Source organism: Meles meles, chromosome 20 (genome assembly GCF_922984935.1).
Source record: "Meles meles chromosome 20, mMelMel3.1 paternal haplotype, whole genome shotgun sequence".
Lineage (NCBI taxonomy): Eukaryota > Metazoa > Chordata > Mammalia > Carnivora > Mustelidae > Meles > Meles meles.
The window spans coordinates 42,242,353-42,269,712 of record NC_060085.1 but is presented as its reverse complement, the minus strand read 5'-3'; the positions used below and the strand labels follow the sequence as shown (position 1 = coordinate 42,269,712).

The 27,360-nt window shown below is 37.0% G+C and overlaps 1 protein-coding gene across 1 annotated transcript in view; it reads left to right on the top strand.

The window, feature by feature from the left end:
• Nucleotides 1-27,360, top strand: part of CNTN3 (contactin 3) — a 349,115-nt gene that overhangs the window by 124,704 nt on the left and 197,051 nt on the right. The window contains exon 4 of the mRNA XM_045992376.1: nucleotides 363-538. Coding sequence (XP_045848332.1) covers nucleotides 363-538 — 176 coding nt within the window. The remainder of the gene's footprint in view (nucleotides 1-362; nucleotides 539-27,360) is intronic.

The window sequence follows — 27,360 nt, the reverse complement described above, 5'->3', positions numbered from 1 at the left end:
GGTAGCATGAGATTGGCCTGAAGTACATGAGGTAATTACCTCCACTTTCTACTTCATCTCTGCCTATATAGACCTAGCCTTATTTTTCCCCTAGCGAACAAATTATTCTCCCCTCTTCAGAAAATCGTGAAAAATCCTTAAATTTTAGCTGTTATTCTGTTGTGCTTTCACCATGTTTGAATCTTTTGTTTCTGATAAATGGGCTGTGTTTGAGCTTCAGACATGTCACAATGGAATAATATATTTATTGCCTTTTATTTGTAAGGGAGATGATGTTTAAAGTGGACTTTATAATGTAGAGGGTTTTTTTTTTTTTAATTTAAATATACTAAGGGGAAAAAACCTTGACATTTGTTTTACAGGTGGCAGCTGAATGGAAGTGATATTAATCTGAGTATGGAATACCGTTATAAGTTGAACGGAGGAAATCTTGTGGTTATAAACCCCAACAGAAATTGGGATACTGGAAGTTACCAGTGTTTCGCAACAAATTCGCTTGGAACAATTGTCAGCAGAGAAGCTAAACTCCAGTTTGCCTGTAAGTTTATGTTCACCATGTCCAGCAAGTCAACATTTAAAAAAGTTAACTGAGTTTGTTTGGTCATTTTGGATTTTAGAAACAGTACATGTATTTTATTAATTGAATAAATCGGTTGAGGAACCGTTCAATATGATCTTTTGGATCTCTATGTACTTACTGTATGAATCAGAGCTTAAAATGTGTGTGGGTATATTTTCCATTTTACTATTTTTGGAAGGATTCTGTTTATGATGAGAAAAGGAATCCAGGTAAGAATTTGTTCACGGAGTAGCTACCCTGTATCTCATATTGAATTTGAACTGAAAAGAAAGTGAGAATTGTCAGGCATGGTCCTTGCTCTTTGAGAATTTTGAAATTAGAGAATTATATCTGACAAATCTGAAAATATTTAAGGCAGAAAGACAATGAAAAAGAAAAGAATGTGACATCTTGTTGACCTCCCCTGCAGTTTGGACCAGCTCACAGTGACCTTAGGGGTAACTCTCACTCTGACCTGGCTCTGGAAGCCACCTTTCTACCAGTGTTAATTGGGCCTGGGTGAACTCATGGCCCAATCTGAGAAAATCACCTTCTTTCTCCAGGGAATTTAGAATAGGGACCAGACCTCATTTAGTTTTTATCTTACTGAAATATCTTTTGACTACTTTCTACTTTTTGTTTCTTCTTACTAACTCTCTTCCTTTGTTTTAACTATGTATTTTTTAATGCATTATCAGGATTATCTTGGTTATGAGGTTTCTCTTAGTTCTTTATACCTCGGTAGCTCTGAAATTGGAATGCATGTGTTCTTATAATGGGGTAGTAGTCTCCCTCCATAGCCACAAGCCATTAATGAATTGATGATGTGTCGTTTAATGCATGGCTTATTCTGTAACTTTCTGTGTTGTAATGACAATGGTTGGCTTTATTTTTGATATTCTATTCTGCATGCTCTGTTTTTCTTACTTATTTGCTCTTTCCATTGTTTTCACTTCATTTTCCTCTGTGAATAGTGTTTCTGGTTCTCTGATTTAAAACTGTATCTCTCCCGGGTATTTTGAGGGCCAGATGTTAGATTTATATTATGCAAATTTCAGTTGGCCTGTACGTTTACCAGGGTGTTCTGTATACACGTCTCTAGTAACCATAATTTTAAATCTAAATTATTTTTTCAAAGTCCCTCCATTTTAAACAAGTTCAGTTCCTTTTTTTCCCTTACCATATACTTTGCTGTCTTAATGACTTCTACGGTCTTTGATTTAGATTTTTATTATTCCATTTTCATACGTAGGTCATTTTGATACACACACACACACACACACACAAGGCATACATATGTATTAGGTATTATGTATATATATACACATGTGTATGTATATAGTAAGTGTATATATACTGCTTTTCTCATGAATAATTTTGTATGTGCATATTATTTTTAACCAGAATTTTGCCATAATCAATGAGATAGTAATGTTTTGCCTAGTTGCAATGCCAGCCACAAGACCTCTTCCTATTCTTGCATTCTTATTTTTTTTAATTTCTCAATTTTTAATTATTTAACAGTTAATAAATTACATTTAAAAATATAACTGGGGGTGTCTGGGTGGCTCAGTGGGGTAAAGCCTCTGCCTTTGGCTCAGGTCATGATCCCAGGGTCCTGGAATCGAGCCCCGCATTGGGCTCTCTGGGAGCCTGCTTCCCTTCCTCCCTCTCTCTCTCTGCCTGCCCCTCTGCCTACTTGTGATCTCTGTCTGTCAAATAAATAAATAAAAATCTTTAAAAATATAAATAAAAATAAAACTATGTTTCATCCTCTCGCATTTTAAGGAATGTCATTATATTGACTTAAGTATGAAGACACGTTTTGTTTGGTACAAAAGTTGCATCCCAAACTGCTGAAGAATTCCAATGTGGTGTTCTGTTGCCTTCTGGAATTAGTGTTGCTGAACCCAAGTCTGGGGTCAGAATCACTTCTATTTCTTAGGAGCTCACCACCAACTCCTTTTTGTTTGTTTTTTGTCTCACATGTTGGTTGCATCTGAGATCATTTTTTTCTTCATCCCTTTAATTAAAAACATGCATTTTTCCAGCATACAGCTAGGTTTAGCTCTCTTGTAATTTACTTTGCATAGAACGTGAAAAATTAGTTTATCAAATTTGAATATTATTTTGTACACAGTTCTGGAAATATTCCATCTTTTATAACTTGTAGTTTTATGTGTGATTTATTTATATTAAAAAAAAAAAAACACTGATACCCAGTATCTTGGCTTTTTTGTCTTATTTCTTGAAATACTCTTCATCTCATGCTGTTCCTTCCTATGAATTTCTGTTCCTAATTCACAGAGGCCACATCTATTTGTTTGTTTTCTTTTGACGATATAGTCAGTTTTCTGAAATGCTCTTTTATATCCACAGGCAGTCTTTTTTTCTACTATCATTTGATTTTTTCATTTTTATACTTAATATTTTTAGTGCACTCTAAAACAAATTTTATCCAAAGCTTGCCTTTATCAACAGGTGATATCAGGGGATTACCCTGGCCCTGCTTGCTTTTCTACATGAAGAGGTCAGATTGTCTTCTCAGATCTGTAGGAGAATGTACAATTCCCAGTCTGATTCCCTATTTTAGGAGCCTTTTACCAAATATATTATTCCTTTTATACAGTGATATTTTTCTATTATAGATTCTTGATACTTTATAATATCTGAGGAAGTATAATTAAGCTAAAGAATATTTTCCCCCCTCAGTCTATCCTTCATAGTAGAGTATGGCTTATTTGGAAATACTTCTAAAATTATACCGTGCCTCTTCTAGGCTTTTCCTACTTCCTAGCCTACTTTACAGACAAAGTAGGATAAAGTTGTTAAGTCTGGAGTTTAATTTTCCCTACTTACAAGCTAATAAGCTGGCCTGCTGCTGTTTCACGGATGCTAAAAGAAGACAGGATATTCCTGGGTCAGTGACAAAGAGCTTTATTACTCACTGGTGAAGCAGGGAGCACGCGTCAGTTGCCCTTGCCCTCAAGTCCAACAGAGGTGGTAAGATATGGCGGGGATAGATACCATACCCATAGCTGAGGAACACTGAGCTGAGATGTTACCTCTTTTATAGCAAGCAGCGAGCAAGCTGCTCTTCATCTTCACTGAAGGAAGATACTACCTTATCCCTCTCTGCAAACATTGCCTTGTCCTTTAGCTCTCTGCAGACACATCCCTTAGAAATGGGTCTGCGTAAGAGTGACTGGACCTTTCAGTCTTTGCATACCCACTAAAAACTTGGAAAAAATTTCCCCATTGTTTGTTTGGTGCTATTCTTTGGGTTTCCCTACAGTCTTTCTTCATCTGCCTCACAAGTTTTACTTGTTCTGATGCTTGGGCAGAGATTGCTTAGCTGTGTTGGTGGACAGTGAGATTCTTTTGTTAGCTTTGCTTTTGCAGTTGGCAGGGGTGGGGGAAGTTCATAAGTGTTTGGGGGAAGTTACAAGAACGAATGTTGTGTATCCTAAGCCTACTGCCACATTAGATTGGAAAGGTAAAAAAATGTATTTTTAAAATTCATATAGTTGGGATACAGGTTTCTGGTAAAGAAACCAAAGATCGTGGGAAAAGAGGCGGGGGATATTTAATCTTTCAGATTTCAATCACCAGTTATAAGAGAGCACTGCTTTAACTTGGCAGCCTTGAAGGGATGTGATATATTAACGAAAGAAGGAATTAGGATCAAGACTCTTGTATTGGTAAGATGCTCATGACTTCGGGGGAACTCTGACTGTCTTTGCTGCAGGCAAATGGATGGTAACATGTTGACACTGAAAAGTGTCCTGCTTGTTTACTGTATGTCCCCCTCTTGATTACATTTGCATGCTTAGTAATACTTTTTTGTTTCTGTTCTTCATGGAGAAAATATTTAAATTGTGCTTCATGGGTAAATGAGTAATTGAAAGTATAGTCAATGTAACACTTGTAAAGCTGGTGAAAAAGGAAGAGAATTTTATCTTAATTTTCAAGTTGCTTGAAAATAGTATTTGTAATAAAATCAAAGTGAAAGGCCATTTATAATTTAAGAAGTCTGCTTTTTGTAGTCATTCTCAACCTCTTCTAGTAGATTATTTGTGGAACAGTTAGGAAATCTGTGAAGGGAGAAATATGTAAAGTGATGCAGTGTTTGAGTTATAGGCTTTCTCAATTATTTGCTGTTATGCTACATTGTATAATTTTTGACACTTGCTTAATATATTTGAAAATGTTTTCCCAAATTCTTAATTCCAGTCACAGCAGATTAGGATAGTACCTCCAAATTCCCAAATATCTTTGCTTTATTAATAATTAGTTGTATTTGTCTTATTCCTGAATTTCTTTTAATTCTTTATTAAAATGTTTTTATTTTGGCCATTTTGTGGTACAGTATATTTTTAATAATGAATTATATTACGTGGACAAATGGCATGGAGAAATTGTAAAGAATGTCTGTATAGCCACCACCTACGATTTTTTTTTTTTTCCAGTCACTCTTTTTTTTTTTATTCGTTATTTGTTTATTTACAGCATAACAGTGTTCATTGTTTTGGCATCACACCCAGTGCTCCATGCAGTACGTGCCCTCCCTATTACCCTCCACCTGGTTCCTCAACCTCCCCCCCCCCCCCCCCCCCCGCCTCTGGTTGTTTTTCAGAGTCCATAGTCTCTCATGGTTCATCTCCCTTTCCAGTTTCCCTCAACTCCCTCTCCCCTCCATCTCCCCATGTCCTCCATGTTATTTGTTATGCTCCACAAATAAGTGAGACCATATAATACTTGACTCTCTCTGCTTGACTTATTTCGCTCAGTGTAATCTCTTCCAGTCCCGTCCATGTTGCTACAAAAGTTGGGTATTCATCCTTTCTGATGGAGGCATAATACTCCATTGTGTATATGTACAACATCTTCCTTATCCATTCATCCATTGAAGGGCATCTTGGTTCTTTCCACAGTTTGGCGACCGTAGCCATTGCTGCAATAAACATTGGGGTACAGATGGCCCTTCTTTTCACTACATCTGTATCTTTGGGGTAAATACCCAGCAGTGCAATTGCAGGGTCATAGGGAAGCTCTCTCTTCGCAGATGACATGATTCTTTATATGGAAAACCCCAAAGACTCCACCCCCAAACTACTAGAACTCATACAGCAATTCAGTAACGTGGCAGGATACAAAGTCAATGTACAGAAATCAGTGGCTTTCTTATACACTAACAATGAAAATACAGAAAGGGAAATTAGAGAATCGATTCCATTTACTATAGCACCAAGAACCATAAGATACCTGGGAATAAACCTAACCAAAGAGGTAAAGGACCTGTACTCGAGGAACTACAGAACACTCATGAAAGAAATTGAAGAAGACACAAAAAGATGGAAGACGGTTCCATGCTCTTGGATTGGAAGAATAAACATTGTTAAAATGTCTATACTGCCTAGAGCAATCTATACTTTTAATGCCATTCCGATCAAAATTCCACCAGTATTTTTCAAAGAGCTGGAGCAAATAATCCTAAAATTTGTATGGAATCAGAAGAGACCCCGAATTGCTAAGGAAATGTTGAAAAGCAAAAACAAAACTGGCGGCATCACGTTACCCGATTTCAAGCTTTACTACAAAGTTGTGATCACCAAGACAGCGTGGTACTGGCATAAAAACAGACACATAGACCAGTGGAATAGAGTGGAGACCCCAGATATGGACCCTCAACTCTATGGTGAAATAATCTTCGACAAAACAGGAAAAAATATTCAATGGAAAAAAGACAGTCTCTTCAATAAATGGTGCTGGGAAAACTGGACAGCGATATGTAGAAGAATGAAACTTGACCATTCTCTTACACCGTACACAAAGATAAACACCACCTACGATTTAAAGCTTTTTTTTTTTTTTTAAGATTTTATTCACTTATTTGAGAGAGAGAGAGAGAGAGACGCACAAGAGGGGAGAGTGTCAGAGGGAGAAGCAGACTCCCTGCTGAGCAGGGATCTGGATGCAGGACTTTATCTTGGGACTCTGGGATCATGACCTGAGCCAAAGGCAATTGCTTAACCAACTGAGCCACGTACGTGCCCTAGATTTAAACCATTTGAAGTCCAATTAAATCTACCTGCTAACTCATCCTCCCGACATTTTCTTCACTTGTTTCCTCTCTCAATAGGTATTCACTATTTTGAATTAAATATGTTTTTTTTATTCCTTGAATACACATGTGTTTTTCTAAATAGCATGTTAAATTATTTTACCTTTTTAATCTTTTGAGCTTCTATACAATGGCATCATACAGTATGCATGCATCTACATTTTTGTCCCCTCAACATTATGGTTGTATCTGTTGGTCCATCCTTGCTAATGCTGGTTATTGTTCATTTTTTTAATTTGTGCAAATCTAATGAATATAAAATTGTATTTCACTGTGGTTTAATTTGCATTCCTATGATTACAATGATGTTAAGTTCCTTTTCTGTGTTTGTGTCCATTTATGTTTCTGTGATCTAGATTTTCTTTTTCTTTTTTTCTTTCTTTCTTTTTGTAGTCATTCTCAACTGCAGGAATTCTTTGTGCACTTTCACAGGAAGTGTAGGAATTCTTTGTACACTTTCAATTAATCATCTTTTTAGGGCTATTTTTTTTCTTTTTTTTCCCTTGATACTGTCAAATTAATGAACAAATGTTCTTAATTTTGAATTAAAATATCAGTCTTTTTCTTTATAGTTTATGTTCTCTTATGATCTGTTTGAAAATTTTTCTCTTTTATTCCAGAGTGCTAAAGACATACTCCTTAAATGTATTTATAAATGTTTAATGTTTTGCTTTTTATATTTAAGTCTTTAAGTATCTGGAATTGATTTTGTATATCCTGTGAGAGAGAAGTACTCATTTATTTTATTCTAATATGAGAAGTCAACTTAGCAGCCCAGTTGATTGAAGAATCCATTCTTACCACCCAGTGTGCAATGTATGATCATTGTCTTTGATTTCTTTGGATGTTTTTGGAGAATTAGCTGCAAATAATGGGAGTCTTTGTTTCCTTATCAGCCCTTGCATCTTTTTTGTCTTTTTATATGACTGCATTTTCTCTAGCCTAAGACAGTGTTAAATACATTGATGGTAGATATTCCTATGTTGTTTCTGATTTTAAAGAAAATGAATTAAGAGTAACATTTCACCATTTCATATGATGTGTCCTTTAGATTTCATAAGTGCTGTTTATCAAGTTAAGGCAGATCCTCTCCAGGTTAGGTTTTATCATGAATGTTTTATTCTTTTAAGTGCTTTTCCTACTTTTACTGGAAAATTCATGCCATTTTTTCTTCTTTAAACTGTTAATGTAGTAAACAGTTTTTAATATTAACCAATCTTCTATTCCTGGGTTAGTTTCCTCTTGGCTTTTATGTAAGTTTTTTAAATAAATGGGTGGTATGTGTTTGCCAATATTTTTTTTTGCATTTTTGCTTATATATTCATATATGAGATTTTCTTTCTATACTCTCTTACACTGTCCTTTCTTTGGCTTTAGTATCAAAATTATTTCACCTCTAAAAATGACCTGGAGAAAAATTTGAGAAATATTGGAATTATCTGTTGCTTGACGAAGAAGTAGAACTTACAAATAAAATCATCTTGGCTTGGAGTTTTCACTGAAGAAATATTTTAACTATTGAGTGAGTCTTTTGAATAGTTATAGGAATAGTCATATCGTTTTTTTTTTATGCAAAGTTGTGTTTTTTCTAAGAATGTCATCCATTTTTTTATGTTTTCTAATGTATTGGCAAGAAGTGGTATCAAGACATTTCCTTTTATTGTCATTCTTATCTCTGCTTTATCTATATGTACTTCCCTGTTTCATTCTTTTTAAGTATTATTTCGGTACTTTTTTAATCAAACTGGTCAGAATTTGGCATTATTTTTCACTTTTCAATCTTTGCATTTCGTTTGCTTTTTCCCACTTCTTAGATTTAATTTTTATTTTTTTAAATCATTTAAGTTATATGGTTACTTTCCTACCATTCTAATGTTCTACTACAAATATGTGTGGCTTTAAATTGTCCTGAAATCATAGTTTTAGCTGTCAACCAGGGCTTTGATATTTAGCACATTTATTGTGGTTAAGTTCTACAAATGATATAATTTTGTTATGATTTTCCTCTTGGATCTATGAGTTATCAGATATATTTTTGAATTTCCAAACATAATGGAGTTTTCCCAGTCATATTTTGTTACTGATTTCCATTTTTTTAAAGATTTTGTTTATTTGAGAGACAGAGCACATGTGCACCAGAGAGGCATAAGTGGGGGTGGAGGGAGGGATGTGCAGAGGGAGAAACATGGGAGCCCACCATGAGATTGATTCCAGGGCCCTGGGATCATGACCTGAGCCTAAGGCAGAGGCTTAACCAACTGAGCCACCCAGGCATTCCTTGTTCCTGATTTCTAACCTTAGTGCCCCATCGATCAGAGCAGTGTTCTCTCTATGTTTATTGGGTTAAACTTGTTAGTTGTGTTGCTGAAACTGTATATCTCATTACTGATGCTTTATCTCATCAGTCAGTTTCATACAATTATAATTTCTGTTTATCCTAGTATTTTTTTTAAGATTTTATTTATTTGACAGACAGAGATCACAAGTAGGCAGAGAAGCAGGTAGAGAGAGAGGAAGGGAAGCATGATCCCTGCTGAGCAGAGCTCAGATGATGCAGGGCTTGATCCCAGGACTGTGGGATCATGACCTGAGCTGAAGGCAGAGGCTTTAACTCACTGAGCCACCCAGGAACTCCAGTATTTTTGTATTTTTGCCTTATGAATTTAGTGAATTATTGATGTATTAAAATTTATAATAGGAATATTTTTGGTCAACATGAGGTGACCAACTTTCCCTAATAAATTGTTTGCCTTAGAATTTAGGTGTTAATATATTGATATTGCTCTATTAATATATTCTGATTTTTTGGTTTTGTTTTGTTTTCTTCTCTTTGTTTGGACTAATTACAAATTTCTTCCCCCCTCAGTAACATTGAAAGTTATACACCTTATTTATTTTCTTCTAGTAATTGCCGTAGAGATTTCAGTATGCATGCTTAACAAAGTCTATAGTTAATCAATATCTTCAACAATAGAGGATTTTGCAGTATTTAAAACTATATAGCTTTTCTCCAGAATACTATACTTTTGTTATCAACTTTTTTGTTGAAATTTTTAATGCCCTGAATTAGACATTACTGATCCTATTCCTTTTATTTTCTAGTTTGTCTTTTATATCAGAAATAAATAATACAAGCATGTACAAACTTCTACACAGTTTTTTTGTTTGCTTTTTTATATTTGTTTTTGCTTGTTTGTTTGTTTAAGGAAAACTTCGGGTTTCTGTCCATATCCTGTTTATTTCTCCTTTCCTAAAGAAAATGACTTTCACCTCTTTGGCTCTTGTGATATTTATCTCATTTTTCAATAAGTAACTTGCTTATATTGCTACTTCTTGATTTTTTTTTTTTTTTTAGGTTAAGCATCACTTCACTATCAAATCTGATAACTGATGCTCTAACTAGAGTTTCACGCCACCACCTTGCCACCGCCGTTGATGAGAGGTGGTCTTTTTATGAGGTTTATGAAACACAACATTTTGTCTTACAAAAGCACAAAATTAAAAATAGGGAAATCCACACTTTATTCTACTTACTGTACTCTGACTAGATTGAGTTTAGGTGAGCACAGGCCAGTCAGTTTTAGAGCCACCCCTCATCCAAAACTCCACAACAAATAAACATTTCACTGCCTTTGTTTGAAACTAGGGGGCTGGGAAGAAGCTAATCACCAATTGATTAATATTTGAATATGCATTAACTTAGGGCATGTTTTCATAGGATTTTATGGGATCAAAATTTAAAATAGGTCAGTATTCAGCGTTTCTGTGGTGATGAGTAAGTGATAATTCAGAGCTGAGTTTTGTAGCAAAGTGTAATACTAATTATATTTTGTGCATAATTTTTCTTGTTCTACAAATTAGTAATCTTTTAAATTTCTTCATTTTCTGTGATTTTGTACTAGGTCATCCAAAATTTTGGCTAGTTTTCTCAGTGTCCGCTCAGATATCGAGATGCATCAAATATTCTCTTAGTTTTATCTTCTTGAAATCTTTCTGGAGGTCTTTTCTTTGAACACTTCTACTGAGTTTTTAATACACTGTCTAAGGTTTGCAAATTAAAAGACTTTTTGTACTCTAAATTTCCTCTTTGTATCTTTTTCTAGTTTAATGGCTATCATACCTTTTCATATACATACAAAGTTTGGAGTGATGATTTTCTTCCTTTATATTTTCTTCCCCTGTATAAAGTGTTTTTCCCAAATAGCTTCATTTCTATTTTATGCTGGTTGGTTTCTATCTTTCAAATAAGAATTTTTTTTTTTGCATACATCTGGTAATTTTTGGTTGTTTGCACAGACTTAAAGTATAAGGAACTCACACCCTATTTGAAATCTCCATTTTCATGGTGGACCTTGTTATTGTGAGGTTAACGATACAATGGATCATTGCATTAGGAACCCCTTACTATCAGGGTTTCTAGTTCTTCCCCTTTGGATAAGTCAGGTGCCCCAGAGGGAAGAAGGATCCAGTCTTCCCCTGGATGGTATTCTGGGAGCCTGGTGGGAGAAGAAACCTAAGGGACTGCAGTGTCCAGGGTGCATATATTTATTTAATCCACCTGTTTCCTCACAATGTATGTCAAGATTCTGCTGAGTAGTCTAGTCAAGATATCCTGTTTTACCCCTTTAGACAATAAGCCTCTCCTTCCCTGTTGTGAAATGGCACTCTGTTGGTTGTAGGGGGGCAGGCAGGTGATCTGGGTATCTGCTGCTTAAAATTCTTATGTTACCACCTCCTCCTCCACTTCGTTTCTTTTTCCAGATGAGCCTGCTACCTCCATTCCGAAGCATTCGGTGGGTTCTGCCCACAAATGGACTCATTTCTAGACTCTTCTCCACCATGCGCCCAAACGTCCTCTTTTTTCATTATGCAAAACTGGTTAAACATCGCTTCTGTTTTCTGGCTTCTGTGATTGTGTTGCATGTTGCTATTCTGTTTTCCTGTCTTTGTGAGTTTGGGCCTTCCAGAAAATACCTCTATACCGTGTAAGTCCTGGTTTGGGGAGTATCTTAGAGAAAGAAAGCAATGAGGTATGTATGTGTTTTCTCTAGAAGAAGCCTTATTGTTATTTCACACAGTCGAGTGTTTTGCAGAGGTACTCACAAGTTCACTATGTCCTTTGTGTACCCTCTTTCTATTCTTTTTTTTTTGTTGTTTTTTTTCAAATAAAGATTTTATTTATTTACTTAGAGAGAGAGAGGACGCAAGCACGAGAGGGGAGAGGATCAGAGGGAGAAGCAGACTCCCCACTGAGCAAGGAGCCCAATGTGGGTCTTGATCCTGGGACTCCAGGATCATGACCTGAGCTAAAGGCAGTCACTTAACCAACTGAGCCACCCAGGTGCCCCTATGCATCTCTTTCTTGTATCTTGGCTCATTTTTCTTCATTGAGATCTGTATCTTTTAGAAATCTATTTAGTATGTTTCTCTTGGTGGTCAGAACTCTTTTGTCTTCTCTTTTCCCATTGGCCTGAAAGTGTATCTATTTGCCCTTTGCGCTTCAAAAAATAATTTCACTGCAAAATGCACTGCTACAGAGACTGGAGCCAGAATGTGGGGGTTCAAATCCCACCTCCACCACTTACCAGCTGTGTGACATTGGACAAATCCTGAACTCATTTGTGTTTCTGGTTCTTCATCTGTAGAGCAAAGATGAGCAGTGGAACTTACTTCGTCAGGTGTGAGGTTTACATGAGCTCCAGCATGTCAAGCACCTGGAGCAGTGGCTGGCAGGAAATGCATACTATACGGGGTTCAGCTGTTGTCATTTTTATACAGTTCTAGGCTATGATTCCTGAATCTTGGGAGGCATGTCTTAATGGCAGCTGGAAGTTTTTCAGCAGGTAACTTCCAGATTTGTTTATCCCCTTGGCAACTCTACTCCTTCTGGTTTCTTTTCTAATATATTTTGAAATTTCTCATTCTCTCCTGCATACCTGTTGACTTGCCTGTCATGTTTTCTCTCTCTACATCTCTTTGCGGTGCTCAGAGTTACTTAGTTCTAGCCTGCACATCCCCTAATTAATCTCTGCCTAATTTTCTATTAAATATTCCTTTGGGTTTTTAATTCTAGTGATTGTATTTTCCCTGTCTAGACATTCTATCTGGTTCTTTTTTCTGTGTTCCTGTTCTTTATTCAGAGCATCTTGTTTTTCCTGATGGCTTGATAGGCAACCCCATTTTTTCTTTATTATCTTACTTGTTTAAAGTCTTAAGTATTTAGGTACTCTTTTATAATGTTGTATTAGCTCAGGATATTGCCAGTGTTAACCTGTGATTTGTTGGTCTGTTGGGAATATAAGAAATATTCTCTCATCTATTTTTTTGATGTGAATATGGTCTTAAAAAATTTTAATTAATTAATTTATTTGAGAGAGAGAGAAAGAGAGCACCACCAGGTGGGTGGGGGGAATTGCAGCAGGAGAGAGAGAAGCAAGCTTCCCTCTGAGCAGGGAGCCCCACACAGGACGCCAGCCCAGGACCTTGGGATCATGACCTGAACTGGAGGCACTTGCTTGACCCACTGAGTCACCTAGATGTTCCATAATGTGAATATGGTCTTTAGCAGAATTTCTACTTACCAGGCCAGGATGAGACTCTCCTTAGCCTTGGTTTAAGGAGATTTTATTGCTTTTGTCAAGAACCTCAGGGATATAACCAACATGGGAACAATTTTATTTTAATGTATTGGTTCTATGTAGCCCAACACAAACAGTCAATTTTCAGTATTTATGGTAGTTCTGTTCTATAAAGTCACTGTTAACACTGAATTAACATATATTGAACCACAGCTCCTCAGGGAAATACAGGGTTAGGTTCCTGGTCATAACATTATCATCAGCCAATCAATACATAACCTTGTTTTATGTATGTTTCTGTTTAAAGGAATCGTATGTAATGTACATTGTTGATTTATTAACATTAAGCTCATGGTCAAGAACTCTATTACTCATGCTTGAACAAAGCTTTTCTAACAAACCAGTTTTTTCCATAAGGCAAGCACTGTTTCCTTGCGCATGAGAACACGAGATAGATTTCAGCACTATGCTTGGGGTCCATTTGAAGCAGGGAGGTCAACAAAAAGCACACGAATGCAAAAACCGTGGCACTAAATATACAGGAAAAAAGGATGCTTGTTTTCAGTAGGAGAGCTGAAACAAGGAGGCAGAACATTGCTTATTCAACCTCAGCTGGGAATGTGCATACTGCGTGACTCAAATTTTTCACCACTTCAAGCATGTCTTCAAATGATAGCAAAAGTGCCACAAATACTGATTTGGGGTTTACAAATAAATCTTAAGGATGTCTATCAGTTTACAAATATGAAATTGACAGAGGATGAGGGCCGAATATATGTTAACCTCATATGAAATCCCACACTGTGTAAGGTGTAGGTCCCACGTCCTGAATTCTTCGTTGAAGTATCTGTGCCCTTCAAACCCCTCACTCCCGCCATGGCCTCACCCACAGAGAGAGAGAAAAGGACAAGTGAACTATCTAGTCCTTTTCCTGCACCCACCATGGGTTTATCCCTGAGTGTAGCCTTGCAGGTGCGTAGCTGTAAGCAAAAGGGCTTATTTCCAAATGGCCGGTTCCTAGGCCCCAAACCTTATTTCCTCTTTCCACCTGGGCAGTTCACCCTCGGCTCCCAGATTGCCAAGCCTAATGCTCATTGCCCATGTCTTCATTCCAGTGTCTGACAACCCCAGCATAAGCTCCAGAATGAATTACTCTGCTTTCAGCTTCCTTTTTTGCCCTGCTCTGCATTTGATTTAATTTTGGCTATATTTTCGCCAACATTGCTAGGCAATTGGTAGAACCAGATGTCTCTTCCATTTCTTATGCTTTTTAATATTTCCATTCAGTTTGGTTACTTAGGAAGGTAACGTACATGAATGAACAAGCTTGGTGTAAGCAACAAGGGGTAGTAAGGTCTAGAATGGACCAGAGATGATGGCATGCTTTTTCGAAAGGGGGTACTAACTGCTCAGTTCCCCAGCTTTTGTCATTTATTTACTCCTGAATTCATACCTCCAGCTTTGACCTCTCCTCCAAACTTGTGGCTCAAATAACCACCTGCCAAGTTCTACTCTGGATATCAGTAGACATCTCACAGTTACATTTCCAAGCCATAATATTGATTTTCCTGGTAACCATGCTTCTTCCCAGTGTTCACCATTTTGATAAAACATAAATTTATTTTTTGATTACACTGATGTGGCTGTTACCTAGGTGTATTGGTGAGACAAGGTGAGTTTAGGGTTTTCCTTCCCCGCCATTGTGGTAAGCTTTGAATAATGTTTAGAATTGTTGAATCGCTATGTTGTATACCTGAAACTAATATGACTGTATGTTAATTATGCTTGAATTTAAAAAAGAGTAATTCATTTGATGTCCCCTCCCCCAAAAGACATGTTTGTTGCATTGTTCAGGCCCAAAAGCTGAGTCACCCTTGAGCTCTTTTTCCATTTCTCACATTCCACATCTGTTCGTCAATCCATTCTATTAGTTTTCCTTCAAAGTATACCCAGAAGTTGACCACTCCTCCTTCCCTGTACTGCTACCCTTCGAATGAGAGTCTTGTCTGCCTCCCACCTTGCATACTGCATTAGCCTTATCACATAGCCTTCTACTTCCTATCTCTTCCTCCTGCCACCCACCCACCCCCACCTCAACCCTTCCCACTGCCGACAATGTTCTTTTTCCACCCAAGAAGCAGAGTGATTCCACACTTGTCAAATCACTCTCTTCTGCTCAAACCTCCAGAGGGTTTCCATTAGAATAAATCTCACTGATGACCTTGGCTCCCAAAGCCCTATCCTGCTTCCCATATGTAACTCCCTACCACTTCTTATCGTGTCCTTGAATCCAGCCCCACTAACCTTGTCCTTCCCTACTATGCGAAGAACGTCCTCATCTCAGGGCTTCTGTCAGATCTGTACAGCTTGCTCACTTGCTCGCTTCATCCAGGTCACTGTTTTAACGTGAATTCCTAAAAAGTCAAGGGAGAAGCAAATCCTTTCAGTTCTCTGTATGTTCATCACCTCCTTGATCTTTATATGACATTAAACATCTTTTTATTTTTATCTCCCTTACTATATTGAAAGGCCGTGTTTTTCTCTGTTCTATCTAGAGCCTGACAGAGTGCCCGGAATTTACTAGATACTCACCCAGTATTTAGTGAGTGAAAAAACAGATGAGAAAATGAGAGAACACTGTTAGCAAAGCTAATCACTTTTCAAGATAAACTAGAATCCATCATTCTTTACATGAAATATCCTGACTTTTTAAATGTGAGAGACTAAACGTAATTTTTTAATAAAAACACTGCATGGGCCAATTCTGTCTGCATCGAGCAAAACAAGTCTAAAGGCCAGATAATAGCTCTGTGTTACCAGTTAGTGACCTCTAATCTAGATGCTCAGGGCAGATACCCTGAAATGCAAAGGATTGCACTGGATTGTAAATGTTCCTACCTCAGTCTCTTAAAAAGAATCAAGAGAGTATGTCTCCTGAGCCCAGGATTCCTTTTTTCCTTTACTTTTTCTTCTTACACCGCTGCCATCCAATTTTTCTGTAAAATGGGAAATTGGACATATTGGCCCTACAAAGGATTACTCCTTCCTCTATCAGCAGAAGAGGTAGCACATTTTTCACTTTTCTTAGATTATAATATTTAAAAGCACATTGAGGCTTGGGAAAATAAATTTAAAGAAAGATTAAACAAATGTAGAAAATTTTAAGGATGAAACTCAGAGTTGCTGGCTGTATCTGAAAAGAAAAATTACTAAAGACTAATTAGCTTAAACTGTTGTGCTATAATTAGTAGGAGCTTAGTTTGCTGTGAGTTATAGGCAGTGCTATTTCTCATAACTAAATAGTGCAGCTAGAAACATAAATTTCATCTTTGAACATAATGACTTTGATGAAGTTCAAAGCTGCTTTGCTCTGATGGTCTAAAAACAAGTTAAATTTAAAACAAAAGGGTGTAACTTTATCAGTACACCATTCATGCTTTATGAATTTAAAAAGCAAAGCAAAACTTCTTAGTCAAACACAATATTCTTCAACTCAGTCACATAAGAAAGTTACGAGTTTTAAAAACAAGATTCTATAGAAGTCAACAATTTGTCAGTAACTTCTCAGTCTCTTATGCTTTTCCATATATGGAATATATTTCTTCTTTGCCTTTTGAATCATAAAGAAGTTTTAGATTATAAAATAACTGTGCATATGTAAGGGTATTTATTATATGACAGTATTTTTTCAGGTCCTATGTTTTGGGGGAAATCTTGGTTGAGAAGATTCCATAGACAAGTATCTTTCTTTTTTTTTTTTTTTTCAAATTTTTAAAAATTTATTTATTTATTTATTTATTTATTTTCAGCATAACTGTATTCATTGTTTTTGCACAACACCCAGTGCTCCATGCAATACATGCCCTCCCTATTACCCACCACCTGGTTCCCCCAACCTCCCACCCCTGCCCCTTCAAAACCCTCAGGTTGTTTTTCAGCGTCCATAGTCTCTCATGGTTCGCCTCCCCTTCCAATTTCCCTCAATCTCCTTCTCCTCTCCATCTCCCAATGTCCTCCATGTCATTTGTTATGCTCCACAAATAAGTGAAACCATATGATACTTGACTCTCTCTGCTTGACTTATTTCACTCAGCATAATCACTTCCAGTCCCATCCATGTTGCAACAAAAGTTGGGTATTCATCCTTTTTTTTTTTTTTTTTTAAATAAACATATAACGTATTTTTATCCCCAGGGGTATAGCTCTGTGAATCGCCAGGTTTACACACTTCACAGCACTCACCATAGCACATACCCTCCCCAGTGTCCATAACCCCCTTCCCCTCTCCCAACCCCACCTCCCTCCAGCAATCCCCAGTTTGTTTTGTGAGATTAAGAGTCATTTATGGTTTGTCTCCCTCCCAATCCCATCTTGTTTCATTTATTCTTCTCCTATTCCCCTAACCCCCCATGTTGCTTTTCCACATCCTCATATCAGGGAGATCATAAGATAGTTGTCTTTCTCTGATTGACTTATTTCACTAAGCTTGATACCCTCTAGTTCCATCCACGTTGTCGCAAATGGCAAGATTTCATTTCTTTTGATGGCTGCATAGTATTCCATTGTGTATATATACCACATCTTCTTTATCCATTCATCTGTTGCTGGACATCTAGGTTCTTTCCATAGTTTGGCTATTGTAGACATTGCTGCTATAAACATTCGGGTACACGTGCCCCTTCGGATCACTATGTTTGTATCTTTAGGGTACATAGACAGGTATCTTCATCTAACTTTCTACCGAGTTTGCTGTGTCTCCCCACTAATTCTCATGTCTTTGAGATGCTTATCTATGAATGACAAGGATGCCATGGTTGAAGCATGTATGACCAACATGTCTGAATTAATCAGAATATTGCCCAATTAATTTTCTTCTAAAAGCATATTGATATGTATCTTTCCTAGGACATACTTTTATGTTGAAATATTGGATATTATATCTTGATCTGGACTATTTTAGAGCTGGAGTTGGAATCTTTATCACTGAGATCTTGAAAACATGAGGCTGGTATGGGTCCATGATTTAATCCATTGGCCCAATCATGATAGAAATCTTCTAAATGTAAAGGAAACATTCTCATTGTAGATTTTATAATGGTAAGGGTGAACCATCTAAAGAGGTTACTGAAACTCCATGACCAGAATGCATCCATTTATTCAATGAGCATTCATTGAGTATTTGCAATTGTTAGACATTTTACGGGAGGCTGGGCATTCTGGGAAGGATCTTATTTTCATGGAACTGAGTGTCTAGTGGAGAATAGAATTTCATCAAGTTAGTACAAAATTATATACTAACTCTGACAGTATTGTAAAGAAAACCAGTTGTCTTCCCTTTTCGCCATGATCTTTGGTGCTTGAAATTCTACAGTTCAGTCTTTACTCTTTTAAGCCTTAAAGAAAACGAAGTGAAAAAGAGCTCGTTATGACCTAGATAGGAATGAAGGTCAGCACACTGTAGCCGGTGAAGAAAGAATGGCATGAGGTGAGTTGACAGAAGTATTCACAGGGATAAATCATTCACGTTTACATAAGCCTATCTTATTCCAAGCAGCCAATAAGCAAGGTGACATGTTTTGATTTATAAAGATCAAATGGCTGATTTCTCTGTAGCAGTTAGATTGAAGGGCATTAGAAATGCCAACAAGGAGACCAATAGGAAATTATTACGGTGTTTACACAGCTGATGATTGTGGAGGGGGAGCCTGTGGCAAAAACGGTATCACTTGATAAGGGATTGGATGTAAGGGCAATGGAATATTTTTCTCCTAGGCTTGATTCGATGGTGGTACACTTCCCCAGGATAAGCAACATTAGAGGAGTAGGGTATTTCATGGGTTGGATGGCAGGAGGAGGAGGTGGGAAAGTCATGTGTTTGTAATTTTAAGCATACAGTTTGATAGCATATCTATGACACCTGAAAGACAATCTTTTCCATCTGTTTTGGTAATAATAGAGTAATCTATGTGCAATATGTCAGCACTGTGTTACACATATTTATGCAGGCCATGCCCTGCCCAAGGGTTCTGGATGAAATCCCCCCAAGGCTTCCTTTTCCAGCAGTGCAGCCTGCTCCAGGTCTGGCCGTGTCAGCATGGAAGAAGGGGTGGCTTTCTGTCTGGCCCGGAGAAGGCAGCTTTTTATAATTCTTACCCAGGCACTGTGTGTGCTGACATGGTCCTGTCAATCTCCATCAATGTGGGCCAATCACTGGCCATTCTGTGAAATTCATTAATTTAGATTCTTTGTAACAATGACAATATATCTCAAGGCTGAAAATATGACAGATTTCTGATCTCCGAATTACATGGACATTTTAGATTTGACTCCATTTCATTAAAAAAAAAATAACAAATCTTCTTTGATGTTAAGCCTTGGCGGGCTTTCAGCTCTCTTCCCTTTTCTGTCAGTTACCAATCATGATAAACTTCTATACTCAAGGTTTTCCTTGAGATAGCAATAATATTTTATTTTAACTTCTTATACATATTTTGGAATACAAAGCATGTTTTATGTATCATTGTGGGGATCAAGGAAAAAATGCTGCTTCACTTTATATGACTCTGATTCTGATTCCTTTCAAATTGAGTGCAATTATATAAAAAATAAGTCCTATGTAATCCTGTCTTATCAGAGTCCAGTATCCCAGAGACTCGGAAATTTCTCAAGGCTGGCAAAATCACCAGGCCATTTGGCTCTTTGATTAACTGGCGTTCTTCCATATAGGTTTTCTTCTGTTCCAATATAATGCCATTACAGTAGAAGTTGATTGAATGCTTCTCTGGATAGATCAGTTTTATTTCCCTGAACCTCAGAAAAGTTCTTGCTTAGAAATCATCTTCCTGTTGCTTTGTTTTACTTTCCCTCTTCAGCCACTGTTGGAGTATTCTTTCAATGCTGTTCTCTTGGGTTTTTTGTTTTGTTTTGTTTTGTTTTGTTTTTAATTGCTTTGTCTTAACTCTAAAAGCAATTTCTTGCCTATAGCAGAACTGTTATGGCTTGTCCGTGGGAGAGAGTGTGTTGCCTGGTAAAGGTAGCAGCTGCTTGGGTGGTATATTTAAAAAGCTAAAACCAAATGGCTTGTGAAAAGGCTAGATTGAATTCAACCCTTTAATTTCACATAAAGCACTATTACAGGTGTGTGGTGTTTTGTAGTGCATTGTGTACCATAATTTTGAGGCTGTTGTGCTGTCCTGCTGTACCATGCTAAAAATATTTTGTAATTTTTTTCTTCTACAGGAGCATCTATTTAATTGAGTCCTGATTTAATGCTCATCCATTATACTGCTATGATTCTATTTTGCAAATGTTGGAAAGTGTCTTTAAGATCATACCTGGAATCCTGTAATTTTCAAACAAATGATCTCTTTTGGTACTTTTTTTTTCCTCCTTTCCCTCTTTCCTCTTTTTCTTATTTTTCTTCATTCTGAAATTATAGCTTTAAAAATCAAAATACCTTTTATAATACATATATTTCACTATGTATCTTCTCATAATTCCATACTTGATAAGGCTTCTCTTGTCTATTAGTTTTAGAATGATTTGATTTGCCAAAGACATACTAATGACCCTTTTTTTATTTTGTGAATTGTCTGCCCTAATCCTTCTGTCTTAAAGCAAAACATACGCTACTCAAGAGTACAGTCTGTCTTTTCAAAAAAAATTCCGTTGGCTATAAATGATACTTCAAAACTTCAATTTCAACATTTCCAACAACAATCTCTTTTATAAAATAGAATATTTCATCACTGCAGTTATTTGATTTGGTAAAGTTATTGATGAAAATTTCCTACAGTGAACACTAATCAATTTTTCTTCTTTATATGTGCCAGCTATGATTAACAATGCTGTCTATCACTTTCCCACTAATGTTTTATTCCTTTCCACTCAAAAACATTAATATATAATGATATAAGGTGAATAAATCTATTTTTTCATTTTGCAGTCCTAATATGTTGATTATGACTTCTTGATTTTCAAGTTTGCATTTTTATAACTGCCTTCTTAAAATATTAAATTTATTTTCATGCGTATGCTGAAAATTTTTCCTAAAGATCTATATTTTAGTTTGTCTAGTAGACAGCTTGATGATGAAAGGTCTCACTCAACGCATAGTCATTAGATACATTTTCTTCCATGACAGCTCATCTCACTTTCAAGCTCCCATTTAGAACAGGTATTAATAATATGACATATAATTATATATGTCCTAGTTTTTTCCCACTACCAGAATCGTATGTCTCCTAATGTACAATAATAGTTTCACATAATATTTTAGGAATTGATCTCAATTTCGTAATTCTCTTTTTCTTTCTTTTTTGACTATGAACGTTGTTATTAATATTTTAATTATGCCTTTTCAAATGCCATGTCTCGATGGTGTCGCCAATTCAAAACATTTTTTTCCTGATGAGCCCCTGGGTTGGTTCCTTTGCAAGGAATTCAGTGTCCAGAATGACTAATATTATGCCACTCACCACGTTTATCTTCCTCCTTTGTCCCTTACTGCCTCCTGACTTGCCTCTGTTCCTGCCGAGTCACTTGCTCTTCCACCAGGCTCCCTGGTTCTCTCCATCTTTCTCTTCTGATGCTATTTTTCAGTGTCTTTTCAGTCTCTACTTGTTTTCTTTTGGACGCTTTCAGGGACAGTGATAGAAACTCAAATCAGAATTGGCTAGAACTCCAAAGGGATTTTTTTGGCTCCTACAGCTGAAAAGTCCTGGGTAAATTAGCTGTTAACCAAGGTTGGATTTAGAAGTTCAGATAATGCCCTCAGGCCTCAGTCCCTCTATTTCCTCCTTTCCTCTTTGTTGGCCTCCCTTCTGCTGGCCCCACTCTAGAGTGGCTTCTGTCCGTCTGCTTTCCATCATGATCACTGCCAGGTATCCCAGGACAAAGGCTTGCTTCTCTTTCAGGGTCCACACCTGAATCCCTGAATCCCAGGAGTAGGCCTTATCCACCTGGAACAGGAGACCTGCTCATTCTGGATCTGTTCTCTGACCATGTGGCTAGGATCTACCAACTGACTGAGCCTCATTTCATCCTTAGACACTGAAGCGAATGGTAGGGAAAATGCCGTGAAAAGAAATCAAAGAAAGGTTCTTCACCAAAAAGAGAGTTGGATGCTGCAAAAGAAAAGTGAGGTTTCCACTATAACTTTCTCTCAGATGGAGAAATACATATTTTTTGGTATGCAAAGATGACTCCTGGTAGAGAATAAGGTAGTATTTAATTACCTTGGAAACAATCACCACTTTACTGGGCTTTCTGGATTCTTCCTTTTGGAGGAATAGCACGAAAAATCTATTTCAGATGTGGTGGGTTGATTGAGGCTCTCGTCCCACTTTGCTTTTTTTCTGTTATAAACTTTATCATCTAGTGTTCTTTTTCCTTAAATAATGTACAAATCCCTACATTCCTTAACTGACTTGTGCCTGTAATAGCAATGGTAAAGGACCTTTACTTATTTTTTGTTTGTTTTCTCCTGTCTATCTACATAATACTTAGTACTGTATGATATATATATATATTTATCCCCAGGATGGCATACAGTACCTGAGGGAAAATAATTTTGCAAGCTGGCTGACAATTACTGAGGACCTACTGTGTACCCACTACTTTCCTAAGTGCTATGGGAAACATTTAAGACCCAGCTGGGTTTAATAGGAAACTGAGATGATCACAGGGTTCTTAGGGAATGTCTATTTACAAATGTCAACAGGATCACATGTAACAGAAATGGTAAAATGTGGTACATATACTTTTGGATAGAAAGTACCATTTCTTTTCCCTGTGGATTTTTATTTTTAAATTCAACAGTTGTACAATATGAACTTACTGTATAAAATGGATTTTTCCCCCTAAATAGGTTCTTTGCACAGACTGTCCTCTGGGTCTAGTAGCTGTTCAGTAAATATTTTTGATTGGCCTTCTCTGGACTGGGGTCTAAGTACTGTGGCTTTGGCAGCTGGATTTTAAGCCGTCAGTATGTTCTACTACCACTCTTTCATGTAAACTGCTGTCTTCTTGTCATACCTGAGCAGTATTTTCCTGTACTCTTGCCCTTATAACTATATATACCATCAAGTATCTCAGCAAAGAAGAAATCAGAATATAGTAGGTTGGGTCTCATAACGAAGTTCATTTGGGTACCAACAAATAACATATTCGGTTGAGAATTTTAAGTACTGCTTAATAAAAGCATTGTGTATTTAGATAGAGTAACGGTAAATAAATCTGTTGAGCATTTATTATAGACCATGCACATTGCTAATAAAATCATTTGCATAGTCATCGCATTTAATCTTTGTAACAACTGTGTGAGGTTCAGACAGCTGTCAAGAGGAGAGACAGATTTTGAAGCCTAACATTTTTTGTCCAAAATCTATGCTTTAACTACTACACAAATTTTGACTCTGGATAAAAAGAACTATTCAAAGCATTGGGGTGCCTGGCTGGCTCAGTGGGTAGAGCATATGTCTCTTGATTTCAAGGTCATGAGTTCAAGCCCCATGTTGGGTGTGGAGCCTACTTAAAAAAAAAAAAGAAAGAAAGAAAGAAAGAAAAAAAAGAAAGAAAGGACGAAAAAGAAAAAAGAAAGAAAGGAAGAAAAAAAAAAAGAGCCATACAAAGCATTGAAGTTCCAGGTCCGTTTACTAGGAAACTGACATTGTTAATTGATTCTTAACAGAATGCCTGCTTACAAATTTTAACTGGATCAAATATAATAAAAACCCTAAAACCAGGTACATGTATCTTTGGCTAGGTACCACAATTTCTTGTCCCTCTGGGCTACTCTCACATTCAACAGATTTGTAATGTGGATTGATTTTAAAATGCTAGTAGACGAGACAGAAGATTATTTAGACCACAGCATCATTTCATTAGAGAAAGTGAAGGGTGTGAGTAAGACATGCTGGCTCTCCAGGAGATGTTGACCTGAGAACAAAACAAAAACAAAGTAGGACATGTTTTTCAGGTTTCCTTAAGTAACTGACCAGGAAACCAGCCAGAACAGTGTTAAACTGGAAACATGTAACGTTTTTAAGATAGTCTTGTCCCTGCTGTGAGATATGTCTGCATGAGGTGCAAACTCATTTGACATCTTGTGTAGGAAATCTGGAATCCAGAAAACCAATTAGTTGCTCATAGTGGCATTCACAAAAGGAGTCAGCTTTATAATGAGAGAGAGAACCATGGATTCTAACAGCAGGAGATTAGGGTACGTATGCCTCACTTCCTCTCCCAGCTGCCAGGAATCCTACATAGTTAGCTTTTAATCTTGCACTTTGACTTACTCACCAAAAGTCATGTCTATTGGTATTGATGCTATCTGTCACTATTTGCAGATATTCAGAGTTATGAAACATGATGTGAGAGACAAAAGGGACATGGCAGGGACACATGAGGTTTCAGTCTTATTGCAGAAGAGAAACATACACAAAATGCAAATTAGCTGTCTACACATTATGGCAATCAAACAATTAATGGGTCAGTTAGAGCCTTTCACCAAACCAATCATTACTGAGTTCATTTGATCATTCATTTAAATAGCCTTTTATTGAGCAAGTTCTGTGTACCAGTTACAGTGCTAAATATGGGGGCTATAAAGACAGGTTCCCATGCCCTTAGCTGACCCACAGCTTAACAGGAAAGGCAGACTGCTCTAAAGGTAACAGTTGGAATAAATTATTGAAGCACTTAGTGAGGAGAGATTGACAAGGCCAGGAGGAGTATGAAAGGTTGCACTTGGGAGATGCCATTTGTTTTCAGACTTCAGAAACTTGTAGGTCTGTATTAAACAAATAAAAGATAGGCTTTATCCCTAGGAATAGGAGGGCATCAAAGATGAATCAGAGAGCTCTGGACCTTGAAGTTGGCTGACAGTCAATCTAATTGGTTGGTGCCCATGTCACATAAGTCATCGGATACTTTGGATATTGACATGGCTATAAATTTTTGGAGATGATATTCTAGGCAGTAGGTTTTTTTAAGTATAGACATATGAATACAAGGGAATTTTTTTAAATAAATTATATAAGAAGGAGAATGTTAAGTGAAATTAAGTGAAAGAGGTCTTGTACACCATTATATGGGATTTGAAACTTAATCTTTTGGTAATGAAGGGCCATTAAATATCAGAATTAGCAGGATGACCAGATTTGTGCTCCAAGACGTTTAATCTGGCAGGATAATATGATGGTTTGGGGGTAAGGAGTTTAGAAAAAAGGGCTAATTACGAGAAAACAGAGAGAGGCAGAAGGAAAAGAGGTTAAGTTGATTACTGTGATAAACATGTCCAGGACAGTCTTGACTCGACTTGGGTGAAAGAACAAAGAAGCAAGAAGACTCTAAGTTGATTCTTAGATTTTGAGTGAATGTAAAAGGAAGATTGAAGTGTGCGTGATTGTTGGAGAAGAATGGGTGAAATAGGGTTTTGTTCTTTCAGAAATTTATTAAATTATTCAACAGCCAGTATTTCGGTTGTTATAGGTACTCAGTGGAAAGGCTTAAAAGTTTGCACTTAATATAAGGGAAAGCCACATTGTTGTTGTTGCTTCTCCCACACTCCAGCTGTTCTAACTCAGAAGAATAAATCATAATTGGAGATAGGTCATTTAGTGATAGGATGCCTTCTTGTAACCATTATCCGATTCATTATAGTTATGAAGTATAATTGAGTAGCAAAAGTGATTTGAACAGGAAATATTCGTTAACGAATTTGCTTATAAAATTGCTCCACATTTTAATAGCCCTCCCTAGTAATCGTCCTAACATCAACTGTACTTACCCCTCGACTTTTTTTTTTTTTTACAAACCTTCTCAGTGATATCCATCAATATAATGCAAATTAGGTACAAACAGTTTAAAAAGTGAGATTGCAATTTTACTGAAATTCCAAATTAGTGGAGATTAATGCATCCATGTTGGGAAATAGATAATATCTGAACCTATTGGCCAATTTAAAATCACCAGAAAGGGGGCATTTAGAATTAAGTGCTTCTTGATTTGAAGCCATAGAAAGTACACAGTGCCACCTATGAATGATAGTGACCCAAAAATTAAATAAATAAATGAAAGCAGAGCACCTGGGTGACTCAGGCAATTAAGTGTCTGACTCTTAGTTTTGGCTCAGGTCATGATCCGTGGTCCTGGCATTGAGGTCCCCCACTGTACTCTGCACTCAGCAGGGAGTCTGTTTAAGATTCTCCCCCTCTCCCTCTGTCCCTCCCCACTCTAAAAACTAACTAACTAACTAAATAACAAAATAAATAAATAAAATGGATAGTAGCTTGACTCTAATTAAGCCTGTAGCTCAAACTAGTAGTTCTGGGGATAGAAGTTCAAGTTAGAATAAAACACACAGATGCAATTAACCTAACCCATATTGTGATCAAGTCACAAATGTGTGATTTTCTTCAACAAATAAATGACATTTAAAAAGAGGGAAGAAAGAGGAAGAAGAGGAGAAGGAGGGAGAAAAAAGTCAGTGAAACAAAAAGCTTGTTGTCTTCATCCCATTTGGTCTGCTATAGAAAATACCACAGACTAGATAACTTAAAACAACAGAAACGTGTTTCTCACAGTTCTTAAGGCTGGAGGTCTTGAGAGCAGAGCACCTGCATGGTCAGCTGAGGGCCCTCTTCTGGGTCACAGACTTGCCATTATATCCACATATGATGGAAGGGGTAAAAATCAGTGAATCATTTCACCACGTCCAGAAGGAGAATCATATAATATGTCAGTAGACATAGAAAAAAATATTTAACAGCATCCATACGTGATAAAAGTCTCTCACCAGGGGCACCTGGGTGGTTCAGTGGGTTAAGCCGCTGTCTTCAGCTTAGGTCATGATCTCAGGGTCCTGGGATCGAGTCCCGTATCGGGCTCTCTGCTCGGCAGGGCACCTGCTTCCTCCCCTCTCTCTCTGCCTGCCTCTCTGCCTACTTGTGATCTCTGTCTGTCAAATAAATAAATAAAATCTTTAAAAAAAAAAAAAGTCTCTCACCAAATCAGGAATCCAAGGCAATGGCCTCCATTTGATGAAGTGCATCTTCAGCCCACAACTAACATGTGCAATGATGAAAGACTAAATTATT